The sequence below is a fragment of the Molossus molossus genome, unplaced genomic scaffold (assembly GCF_014108415.1).
Source record: "Molossus molossus isolate mMolMol1 unplaced genomic scaffold, mMolMol1.p scaffold_m16_p_22, whole genome shotgun sequence".
NCBI classification, from domain to species: Eukaryota; Metazoa; Chordata; class Mammalia; order Chiroptera; family Molossidae; genus Molossus; species Molossus molossus.
The window spans coordinates 13,185,188-13,197,623 of record NW_023425358.1 but is presented as its reverse complement, the minus strand read 5'-3'; the positions used below and the strand labels follow the sequence as shown (position 1 = coordinate 13,197,623).

Below are 12,436 nucleotides of genomic sequence, written 5' to 3'. Positions count from 1 at the left end.
TTCCCCAGGGCTGGCAGCATCCTCGGAAAACATCAGCCCAGAAGAACAGATTCTGAGGAAGGGCCTAGCTCCTTCCACAGCATCATTGCTCCCTCTTGCTATTCTCGGGGGAGACAACATTACTGGGAGCCTGGCGTCTACAGCCAGATTGCCTGGGTTCAGATGTCAGCCTGTCACGTTCTCTGGGTGCTTTTTGGGTTGGTTACTTTTACCTCTTGTGCTCCTGTTATCAGTGAAGGGGAACTATCCCAGTACCTGGCAGAGTTCTGGCGAAGATTAGACAGGACAATCTATGCAAAGTACCTGGTGCATAGTTAGTCTACAAATACTGGTTATGTGGAAGTGACCGCGAGGTAGGGCAACAAAGAGGTCTCTGTCTTTCTAAGTGCGAGCGGACTGGGTGTCTGGGCCACCTGGGGCTTCGAAGCCAGGCCTCTAGGCACTGGGCTTTGGGATATATTTGAACCAATTTCTGTCTCAAGTGTGACTGTGTTTACCTGTCACATAAAGGGGAAAATCCTTCCTTTTCTCTCTGTGGATCATTGTAGATTCATGAGAAAACATCTGCGCTTCTTAGGAGAAAAATGTCCTATCAACATGAGGGAGAATATTTATCAGTCGCTTCCTTGGACTGTTTCTTCCAGCCGTGGTGACCAGAAAGACAGCGAGGTCTTCAGCTGGGGCGTGTCCCCGGTGGACTGAACGCAGGTGGACGTCCCGCAGGGCTGAGCCTCAGTTTCCCCACAGGAGAATGCTGTGGCATTAAGTGCCCTGCAAATACTTGTGAAGTGAATGGGGACCTATTACTCTCAATTCCTCATCAGTATTTATTGGGCATGTAAGTATCTGTCGTTATTGTCATGATGCTATTTTGGGGACAGGTGATCAAATACAGAGGAAATGCTTTAGCAGGAGTTTGACTTCATTGGCTCTGCAGGGAGGGGGGCAACCTCCTTCCTATAAATGGAGTCAAGTTACAAGGGAAGCAGACCCCAGGTCCTCAGAGTCCGTGGTCCTTTAGCACTTAGCAGGTCCCAGTCCTGGACCCCAGGAAGCCATTCATGGGGATGACGCCGGAGACTCAGTGGACTGTGCAATGAATACCAGTCTGTGAACCATCCACGGGGATGGTGCCTCCTCTTGGCCACCGATCAACAAGACCTCAGTTCCTGACTGAAGGCTGCAAACCATTGCCTGGGAACTCGGGAGCCTCCTTAACCAGCAACAATACTGGGCCAAGCTCAGGGATGTGCAGAGCCTGCGTGATTCCAGTGTGGGGAGCTGTGCCCTTCCCCCAGTTCCTCTAGCGTAAGGGAGTTCAGAGTCCCCGAACGTGGCGGGTTCCCATAATACTTAGGTTTTTATGGCAGCACGATATATTCTGGAGATATTACTGTGTGTTTCCTCTACGCTCAGTTGGGCTGCAGCACTCAAATCCTGTGATGCTATTGACCGTGGCTATAATGTTTCAATATACATTTTTGGCAAGACATAACTCACGGTTTAAAATATTAATTCCCGGACCATCCTGTTGCAGAGTGCACTTCGATCTTTCCTGTGTCTGCACCCAGGAGAGCGGCAAAGCTACTGCTCAGTCGAATACACAGTTTTCCCTCCTCCTCCACCCTCGGCCATGCCCCAGTTGCAGAGACACTCAGATCCCTGGTCCCGAATTTTACATTTTCTGCTAAGCCTGGCAAGTAGTCACATGCCTCCCTCCCCAATGGGGGAGAATAATGGAGGGTGGGGAGTGACCAGGAGGGCGATTCTATTCCGTTTTCTCCCGGAGGAGAGGACAGATTGGAAAGACATCTCCATGGGCTTTAGGGTTGACATTCACAACAGCTAACAGATGACAGGGCATGGCGCCGACCGGGGAGCTCGGATGGCAGCCGTCAGTGGTCTCAGGAGCCCACCAGTGCATCACTGATCAACAGAGGGCCGGTGGGCGGATGAGGGCTTGGACGTTATTTCATACGCTTCTCCTCTTTTCTTCCCGTCACATGGGGACTCCTAAATCCCCAGGCTTCCTGTGAGCCTTGTCTGTTGGGCCTGCTTCCATAGATGGGAGCTGGGAAGAACCAGTTGTGACTTAAGTGGACGAACACGTTACCTCTGGGAAGCTGACTTCACGTGAATCCTGTGTGATTTCAGAGCAGACCCTCCTGGGCAGCGCTGTGCTGGGTTTAGGACATATCCCCACATCGAGGGGTCAGTGCTGGTTCAGCACCCGTTGTCAGAGGGGTCCTCTGGGCCCTGGGGATCCTGGGCCCGGGCCTTGCCCAGCCTGTCTCTGCCCGTGGACCTGCATGGCAGCTGGGGATGGGTCCCCAGGAGGGCGGGTGGGTGGGTGAGGCGGATGGGTTGCAGGCCCCCCCGGGGAGGTCTGGGGGTACTCACTCGAGAGGTCTCTGCCCACACCCAGAGCCAAGCCGTCTTTGATCCACAGAACGAAGCCGTCGTACTCCGGGATGGCGCACAGCAGTGTCACCGGCTGCCCTGACACCACGGCCTGGTCCTGGGGCTGCTGGCTGAAGGAGTACACTTGGCCTAGGAAGGAGACAAGCAGAGGTCAGTTACTGCGGGGAGCAGCGGAGCCCCGGCTGGCCCAGGGGACAAGGGCACCCCTGCCCCAGAGCACCTCCTTTCTTGCCTGGGGCCCAGCTTCATCCCCTGCCTGCAGGGGCTGGATCCCCACCACAGCCTCCTCAGCCCCCAGCCGTCCACTCACACCGGGTCCAGCCGTCCTCCCCAGACCGGCCACGCCTGCCACTCACTGCCCTTGGGACATGCTTCTCCCTTCCGTCGGGCTAAGTCCTACGGAACACCACTTCCTGTACCCGCTTCCACACATGCCCCTCCCGTCGTCAAAGTGAGAGGGCACTGGGCCATCTAAGCCGGCCAGTCCGCATTCATTCAACACGGCCGCAGCGTACAGCATGCCAGGCATCGTTCTAGGACTTGAACCATTAGCTCGTTCATAGTTCCGTCCTCATAGCCACCAGAGGAGGCACAAGGAGGCGGGCGAGTCGCAGGGTCTGCGGTGGTCCCCAGGTGCTGAGTGTGCCTCGCCTTGAGCTGTCACCCCCACAGTGGACGCATCAATGCTATTTCACAGGGGTCAGAGGCGAACCACACTGTCCAGGGTGCATCCAGGGCAGGGCTAGGCTCTGAACCCAGACTTTGGGCTCCAAAGACTGTTCTCATCTACCGAGCTATGCCGCGTGCAGACCCCGCAGGCTGGTCCCGGAGGGGTTGCTGGAGAAGGGGGTGGTGTGAGCATGTTGCGGGGGGCCACACTGGATGGGCGACAGGGCGAGGAGAGTTCCCGAGCCCCTGCCCGCAGTGCGACCTTGCTTCACACGCCCTCCCTCCTGTAACCTATTACATTCCATTTCAGGGCAGAAATAGCCCCATGTTACAGCAGACACCAGGATCAGAGAGGCAGAGTAACCTGCCTGAGGTCACACAGCTAGAGTGGTGGAACAGCAGTGGGTCCACTGACTCCCGAGCCCTCCTTTCCCACAGCCGGCTCTGCGGGTCCAGACAGACAACCCGGGAAACGGGACCTGGCGGCAGGCTGCTGCCATGGCCTCCCCATCACCCCAAGAGTCGGGATGGCCCCAGAGGCCGAGACACAGAGTCCCGCCCAGCACAGACCACGGGCTGGCAGAGCTCTCGCAGCCTGCGGCGGAGCCCCCAGACGGAGCGGCGGCGGAGCCCCCAGACGGAGCGGCGGCAGAGCCCCCAGACGGAGCAGCGGAGCCCCCAGACGGAGCGGCGGAGCCCCCAGACGGAGCGGCGGCGGAGCCCCCAGACGGACGGCGGAGTCCACAGGCGCCAGTCTGGCAGGTGGGCAGGGAGCGGAGCCTCCGACCTGATGAGATCCTGGCTGGGTCTCTGAGGAGTCTCATTAACAATCAAACTGGCACTGAATTGTGGGAGTAACACTTTTTCTTCTGATTTGAGCTTTACAAATTAGATTTCATAGGACATTTTAATCAGCTATGTGTGGTGAGGTGTTTTTTCCTCTCTGTCTCTTCAGGTTCTCTGCTGTAATTAGACTGTTCCTGGCACCAAAACAAGAGAGAGAAGGAGGGAAGGGACGGGAGGAGAAAGGAGATGGGAGGAAGAGCATGAGGGGGGGGAGTGAGGGGAGAGAGAAGAAAAAGAGGGGCTGGGGGAAGTAAGGGGAAGGGGGGAGGGGAAAGGAGGGAAGTGAGGGGGAGGGGAGGAGAGGCCAGGGGAAGAGGGGGGAGGGGAAAGGTGGGAAGTGAGGGGGAGAGGAGGAGTGGCCAGGGGAAGAGGGGGGAGGGGAAAGGTGGGAAGTGAGGGGGAGAGGAGGAGTGGCCAGGGGAAGAGGGGGGAGGGGAAAGGTGGGAAGTGAGGGGGAGGGGAGGAGAGGCCAGGGGAAGAGGGGGGAGGGGAAAGGAGGGAAGTGAGGGGGAGAGGAGGAGTGGCCAGGGGAAGAGGGGGGAGGGGAAAGGTGGGAAGTGAGGGGGAGGGGAGGAGAGGCCAGGGGAAGGGGGGAGGGGAAAGGAGGGAAGTGAGGGGGAGGGGAGGAGAGGCCAGGGGAAGGGGGGAGGGGAAAGGAGGGAAGTGAGGGGGAGGGGAAGAGAGGCCAGGGGAAGGGGGGAGGGGAAAGGAGGGAAGTGAGGGGGGGGGAGGAGAGGCCAGGGGAAGGGGGGAGGGGAAAGCTGAGAGTGAGGAAGCCAAGGGTGGGAGTGGGTGGGGAGAGAGGCTCTGATGATTTCTCAGCTCCTTTTATGCCCAAATCTTGCTCCCAAGAAGGGCAGTGTGGAGACAGCCCGAGAGCTGCTGGGGTGTCTCAGAGAGAATTCCCAGGCTGTCAGCGGGAAGGTGAGGGGGTTGTACTAGAAAGCCCTGAGCAAAGTGGTGCCCAAGCCCTCAGAAATGTCGTTAATGGGGACCCCTGAAGTGGGTAACTGTCCCATTGGCCCCACCCCCGGTCCCGCTTCCTGTTGGTGCTGGTGAGCACAGCCGGAGAGCTGGGCATAGGACGCACCGGGTTGGAGAGGCTGGGGGGCCAAGGTGGGCCCCGGACTGTGGAGACACTGGGCTGTCACCGTGGAAACCAGGCTTGGAGGGAGGCGTGCCCGGTGGAAGCAGGCCTTGGAGGTGGGCACTGAGGGTCAGTTCCACTCTGGAGGTGTCTCAGAACCAGGAGCTGGAGCAGGCGGAGGACCCCCCTAAATCAGACATGGGGCTACAGGAAGGAGCTGACGGGGAGGGAAGAGCGTGCGTGGCCCGGCTGGAGGAGTCTCAGATCCACCCACCCTAGCAGGCTTCGCGAGAAGTTTCCTTCTCACCCTTTGTCTGTTTGGATCCCCTCAGCTTTTCTATGGAGAGAATGTTTCTGGGGGGAGATTAACACACAGGATGGTCTCAAGAAACCACCCAAAGAATACAATTTGCAAATTATTTTGGGGGAGGGAATGGTTAGGGCTTTAATGGACAATTTTCTTTTTAGCCTCCTTTTAATTTTTACACACCAAATATAAAACACTAAAAAAACATTGTTTTCTTTGAAATAAATGGAATGCTTTTCCCAGACAGAATCGTAAGCCCCGTGTCACTCTCTAGAGTAGACGAAAGACGAGGTGCTGAGGGCGGGGAGCATGGGGAGGGGGGCCCCGCTTCCTTTCAGCCATGGGACAGACCTCGAGGCCTCCCCTTCCAGCTCAAGACCCCTGGGAACACAGCACAAAAGCCGTGGGGTAGGTCCTCGCCCAAAGAATGCCCCTGACCTCTCCTCTCGCCCCGTCTGCTAGACCCCTGTTACCTTCGCCAAAAAAGTGACATTTGAGTGAGCCTGGGACCATCTTCCGTAATGTGCTGGGCATTCCAGCAAGCAGACAGGAGGCCCCTTGAGAACGTGTGTTTCTTCAGCACACCTTTACTGAGACCTGCTCTGGGGCAGGTGTTGCACTGCCTTGTGGGAACAGGTGCCTGTGACCGGGTCCCTCCCTCCAGGGGGTTGGTGTGTATCCCCAGCCCCCGCGCTCCGACCTGAGCACAGAGCAGGTGCTGCATCGCCTCAGCCCTGCTCTCATTGTAGACTCAACACGCTTCGCACCACCCATCCTAAGCTTCCTGCCTCAGTTTCTCATTTTGTCCCATGGTGTTATTCTGGTGGGAAGCCTGGCAGTCAGTGCGGCCTCCCTGTGGATGCTTTATTTTATTTTTTATTTATTTTTAGTTTTAAAATCCTCCCCCGAGGACATTTTTCTATTTATCATCAGACAGAGTGGGAGGGAGGGAGAGAGGCAGAGAGAGAGAGACATCGATGTGAGAGGGATACATCAACTGGTTGCCTCCCGCACGACCCGACCAGGGCCTGGGACGCACTGAAACCGAGGTACGTGCCCTTGACCGGAATCAAACCCATGACTCATTGGTACGTGGGCCGACGCTCTAACCGCTGAGCCAAACTGGTCAGGGCCATGCTTTACTTTTACTCTGTCCCATCAAGAGGTCTGGCCCAGCCTTCTTCCATCACATCTCTCAGATCCAGCCTTTCCTCTCCATTCCTATGGCATGACCCGAAGTCCAGGCCCTCAACCTGGTGCTTAACACAGACCACGAATGCCTTCAGGTACACCCTGGATTTTTTTTCAAAATCGCCACTGTCCTCACGTTTTCCCCTTTCCGAGAGGTGGAAACTCTGGTGGATCTTCCTGTGTGCAGGACAGCACTCCATCCTCATTGCGAGCTTCTCTGGAATCTAGTGGATCTCCCTGACTGCAGGACAGCACTCCTTCCTCATTGCGAGCTTCTCCAGAATCTAGTGGATCTCCCTGTGTGCAGGACAGCACTCCATCCTTATTGCGAGCTTCTCCGAAATCTAGTGGATCTCCCTGTGTGCAGGACAGCACTCCTTCCTCATTGTGAGCTTCTCTGGAATCTAGTGGATCTCCCTGTGTGCAGGACAGCATTCCATCCTCATTGCGAGCTTCTCCGGAATCTAGTGGATCTCCCTGTGTGCAGGACAGCACTCCTTCCTCATTGTGAGCTTCTCTGGAATCTAGTGGATCTCCCTGTGTGCAGGACAGCACTCCATCCCAGATTGTGAGCTTCTCCGGAATCTAGTGGATCTCCCTGAGTGCAGGACAGCACTCCATCCTCATTGCGAGCTTCTCCGAAATCTGCCCCTTTTTCCTGGGTGCTCAGTGGCAGCCCTGTGCTGGCTGATCACGGGTGTTACCTGGAGTCCTGGCTGTCCCTCCATCCTGGGGTACCCCTCCAGGCCTCCCTGGCCAGCCCTGATGTCCCTGAAGGGCCAGTTCTGCCCCCACCTTGATCTTTGCCTGTACCTCTGGGCACTATCACCAGGAGATCTTCATCTTCTCTCTTTACTCCTCCCCCTCCCCTCCCCTTTTCCTCCTTCTCATTTCCCTTAATTTCTTCAAAACATTATTGAGCACCTACTACATGTTTGTTAGATGCCAAACAAATAAAAGTAAATAAGAAGCAGAGGGTTAACTCCTTGAGGGCAGGGCCACGGACCCTTTCCACCTTGCCTTCTCCACGCCTTGCCTGCTGGGTGAGCACTGGCCGAGTCTGTTCGACGGCCTGTGGTTCTTGTAGCTTACCTGCTCTAGTGTCTCCTGACATCTGTACTTACTGTAGGGAAACCGTTTTTACATTGTAAGCGAGTGATTAGACAGACATTGTGCCGAGCACACCACACAGAAGGCATGAAGTGGAAAGAAAGGGGAGGGGCCGGGGTCTCAAGGAGGTGGGCTTTACAGGACAAAAGTAACTGAGTTATTCATGAAAACCTGCTTTATGTCAGGCCTTCGAATGCAACTACAGTGCCAGTTAGCTGTTATCACACACAGCTTTCAGCTGAACCGGGGCCTAAAAATGAAGTGACATGACCAAGGTCACACAGTGGGCCTGGTGTAACTCAGGGTCACACTGTGGGTCCACGTGTAATTCAAGGTCATGCAGTGGGCCCTGGTGTAATTCAAGGTCACATAGTAAACCCAGGTGTGACTCAAGGTCACACAATGGACCTAGGAATAATTCAAGGTCACACTGGGTCCAGGAGTAATTCGTGATCACGCAGTAGATCCACATGTAATTTAAGATTATGCAGTGGACCGGGATGTAACTCAAGGTCACATAGTGGGCCCAGGTGTAATTCAAGGTCATATCGTGGCCTAAGTATAATTCAAGGTCATGCAGTGGGCCCAGGTGTAATTCAAGGTTATACCGTGGCCTAGGTGTAATTCAAGGTCATGTAGTGGGCCCAGGTATAATTCAAGGTCATATCATGGCCTAGGTGTAATTCAAGGTCATGCAGTGGGCCTACGTGTAATTCAAGGTCATATCATGGCCTAGGTGTAATTCAAGGTCATGCAGCGGGTCCAGGTGTGATTCAAGGTCATGCAGTGGGCCCAGGTGTGATTCAAGGTCATGCAGTGGGCCTAGGTGTAATTCAAGGTCATATCATGGCCTAGGTGTAATTCAAGGTCATATCATGGCCTAGGTGTAATTCAAGGTCATATCATGGCCTAGGTGTAATTCAAGGTCATGCAATGGGTCCAGGTGTGATTCAAGGTCATGCAGTGGGCCCAGGTGTAATTCAAGGTCATGCAGTGGGCCTAGGTGTAATTCAAGGTCATATCATGGCATAGGTGTAATTCAAGGTCATATCATGGCATAGGTGTAATTCAAAGTCATGCAGTGGGTCCAGGTGTGATTCAAGGTCATGCAGTGGGCCCAGGTGTAATTCAAGGTCATGCAGTGGGCCTAGGTGTAATTCAAGGTCATATCATGGCATAGGTGTAATTCAAGGTCATGCAGTGGGCCCAGGTGTAATTCAAGGTCATATTGTGGCCCAGGTGTAATTCAAACCCAAGTGCCTCTGGCTGCAAACCCTGTTTTCTTGCCATTATCTTATGCTGGCTATTGACATAAGGGCCTGAAATCTGATTTTGATTCTCAAACAGGTACCCACCCCACCAACCAGGCAGCCCCTTCAGAGAATCTAAAGAGAGGCAGAGAATCTTTGGAGTGAAAAGCAGTTTCTCAGTTCTTCCCTAAGTTTACATGACCTTCTCCCAACACCACTGGTCAACACCGCCAATTAGGGTTCAGGATGGAGCCCTGTACTGGCCGCTGTGGGGGGTATGAAAGAAAGGAGGTATACCCTGGCTGGTGTTGCTCAGTGGTTAGAGCATCAACCCGTGCACCGAAGGGTCACAGGTTTGATTCCCGGTCAAGGGCACATACCTGGTTGTAGGTTTGATCCCTGGCCCTGGTTGGGGCACGTGTGGGAGGCAACCAATAGATGTGTTTCTCTCACATTGATGTTTCTCTCTCTCTCTCCCTTTCCCCCTTCCCTTCTATTCTCTCTAAAAATCAATGGAAAAATTATCCTTGGGTGAGGATTAACAACAGCAGCAGCAATAAAAAAGAGGGGAGGTATAATAATTATCGGTACTTTTTATTATATAAATAGTCATTATTTATATAATAATAATGTTATATGCATATTATATAACTAGGTATATACTATAAATAATATTTTTATTGTTATAGAGTTGATAATAACTTACGTTCATTGAATGTAAACATGTGTTAAAAGCTTTACGTGGTTATGTGATTGAATTCTCCCCACAGGCAGCTCTAGGAGGTAGAACCATATCAAACCCCGTTGAAGGTGAGTCTGTTCTGGGGCCCCGGGCACCGAATGACAGAGCAGGGACATCAGGCCCCGCAGTCCTGTTTCCGAGCCCCATCTTAAGGCCCTTATTATGGTTCTTGGCCCCTGGCAACGCAAGAATCTGCCCGAGACCTTCCAGCCCAACCTTTGCCCTGGCCAGAACTGAACAGTATCGAGGGAACTGCAGAGGAGCAGGCCAGGGGGCGATGCACTCGGAGCTCTCCCCACGGCCCTTCACCCCGGGCTCCTTTCGGGGCTCTGGCTCACGTTAGCACAGACTGGACCATCGCCACCTGGAGCTGGGAGGTCCCAGGAGCCCTCAGTGCTGCGGTCTGACCCTGGCTCTGTGTGTGCGCGAGACACTTAACATGCTGGAGACCCCGTGGTTCTCTCTGAACCCACTCCTTTGGCCCCTGGTCTGAGGTTACCCCTCAATTCTCAGTTGCTTCCTGGGGAGGAAAGAGGCATTTTGCTATGAAAAGCTGAGATTATAAAGGCCACAGTGATTTTACAGCAGTGTTCCAGGGGACGGGCTGCTGTGTGTGTGTGTGTGTGAGTGCATGTATGTGTGTGTGAGTGTGTGAGTGTGTGTGTGTGTGAGAGTGTCTGAATGAAGTGGGTCCGGGTCCCCCCCCTTCTCTTCCCAGACCTTTTCTGCTTCTATTCCTTGTCAACCAGTTAAGATTTTGCTCGAACAAATTATTTGTCTTCTCCCAGAACGTTTGAAAGCCTCTGGTTTAGAGTTTCGGGGTTGAATTTTTTCTGGCACTACGATGTGTGCCGAGAAGGTCAGGGCCTCCTGGAGACCTTGGGAGCAGACTGTGGTCTGGACCATCGTTAAGGTCCCAGGAGCCCTCAGTGCTGCGGTCGGACCCTGGCTCTGTGTGGAAACAGGTGGGAAGAGCCCACGGCGGGTCCTCCATGCTGGGCTCGGGGGAACCATGGGCTCGCCCACCCCTTCCACCCATACCTGTCAGCCTCAAGCTTTGGGGGACACGTCTGGTGCTGTAGTGTCCCAAGCCTCTAGCCACTCCTATAGGCATATGTCTCGTGGTCAGGTAGTTCAGGGTGTGAGGGTCGGGGGGCCAGCACAGAGCATGGGGATTCGGGGTTAGTTAGTGTGACAGAGGAGAGAGCCTCGCCGCAAACTCTGCCCTGGAGCCTGATGTGGGAGCAGGGATGCTGATGGCCCCAAGTCACCCTGCAAGTCCCCACTGTCAGCCCATGCTCAGCGGTCAGATCGGAGACGGCAGATATGGGGTGTGCTCACTCTCCTGCTGCCCCCCTGGGCACTTGGGCCAGGCCTTTGCTCCAGCAGCAGGTGGAGGGGAGGTGACCCCTGCCCTTCGGGCCCGTCTAAGCCAGGCCTGGGCAGGAACGGCAGGGCCAGCTGGACGCTTGCCCTGGCTTCTCGGGAGCCAGTGCTCTGCAAACACAGATGCGTGGCCACCCTCACTGTTCCTTCAGAGGGGAGGGAGCAGGGCCCAGAGAGGCTGCATGACACCCCGAGGACACCCACTGGTCCAGGAGCAGGTTCAGTACAAACCTCTCCAGTGCCCTGGGGAAGCACCCACTGCCTCCCCGGGGCCTGAACGTGGCGGCCCAGCTGGCATGCTGCCTGCCTCCGTCTCAGGACAGCCAGCGAAATGTGTTGACAGTCTGTGGATGGCCAACCTTGACCACAAGGCACTAGAGTCTGAGGTCATACAAAGTCCTTCTGGGGTTTAAGACAGGCCTGCTGCGTGCATGGGGGCCGGGGGAGGACACAGGGAGGCTCCCCGGGGGAATCATGCAGGATATGATGGCGGAGAGATGGCGTTCGCGGTAGGAAGAACTGCAAACGACCTCAGGTGCCCACTTTGACTACCTAACCGACCAGTCACCCTCCAGGGCCTGGGGCCTGGACAGTGGGAAACGCGGGGTCAGGCGGGACTAGGAAGGAATGCGGCCCTGTCACTAACAGTGCTATCTGGGGCACATTCCTCACCCCCCACCGAAACTGTTTCCTCATCTAAAATGGGGGTGACAGTTCCTTGGCAGCTGCCGTGAGGGTGGGCGGCTTCCCGAGCGGATGACGCTGGCACCCAGAGGGGTCCCATCAGGGCTGTTCTGGTCTCACACTCCCCAGAAGTCTTTCCTGAGCCTGGCACTGGCAGAACTGGGGCCCAGCAGCACCTGTCCCGGGCTGAGGGCTTCCCAAATCCATCGAGGTCGGACGGACTGGACTCCGCTTTGCCAGCGAGCTGCATGGGTGAGCGGTGACTGTGGAGCCCACCTGCAGCTCTGCCATGGCCAAGGTCCTGGGTTCGGTCCCCAGGCTGCCGGCCTGCCCTGTGGAGAAGGCTCGGTCCCCGGCTCGGGGTCATGTGGGAGGCAACCCGTCGATGTGTCTCTCACATCAATGATTTTCTCTCTCCCCTCCTCTGTCCTTCCCTCCCACGGTCGCTGAAAAATCAATGGAAAAAATGTCCTCGGGTGAGGATTAAAGAGAAATTAAGAAAAAATAAGAATACGTGTGCCGCGGATATGTACCCCAGCCTTCTCCCAGCACAGGCAATGGTCTCTTCTGAGATCCAGGGCAGCTGCCCTGGTCCAGGAGCAGGCAGATGGGAGGAGGCAGGAGGAGCCAGCTCGGCAGCTCCGCGCTGACGCCAGAACCATGCCAGGTGGCGGGAAGGGACCAGGGAGGGTGACTCAGATCTGCCCTGGGAGCCGAGGCCTCAGGTCCTGCTGTTGGCTTCT

At 55.5% G+C, this 12,436-nt stretch overlaps 1 protein-coding gene across 1 annotated transcript in view; it reads right to left on the bottom strand.

Moving 5' to 3' along the window:
- KIRREL3 (kirre like nephrin family adhesion molecule 3) overlaps positions 1–12,436 on the bottom strand; it is a 115,378-nt gene that overhangs the window by 82,128 nt on the left and 20,814 nt on the right. The window contains exon 3 of the mRNA XM_036277257.1: positions 2,401–2,550. Within this exon, the coding sequence (XP_036133150.1) occupies positions 2,401–2,550 (150 nt within the window). The remainder of the gene's footprint in view (positions 1–2,400; positions 2,551–12,436) is intronic.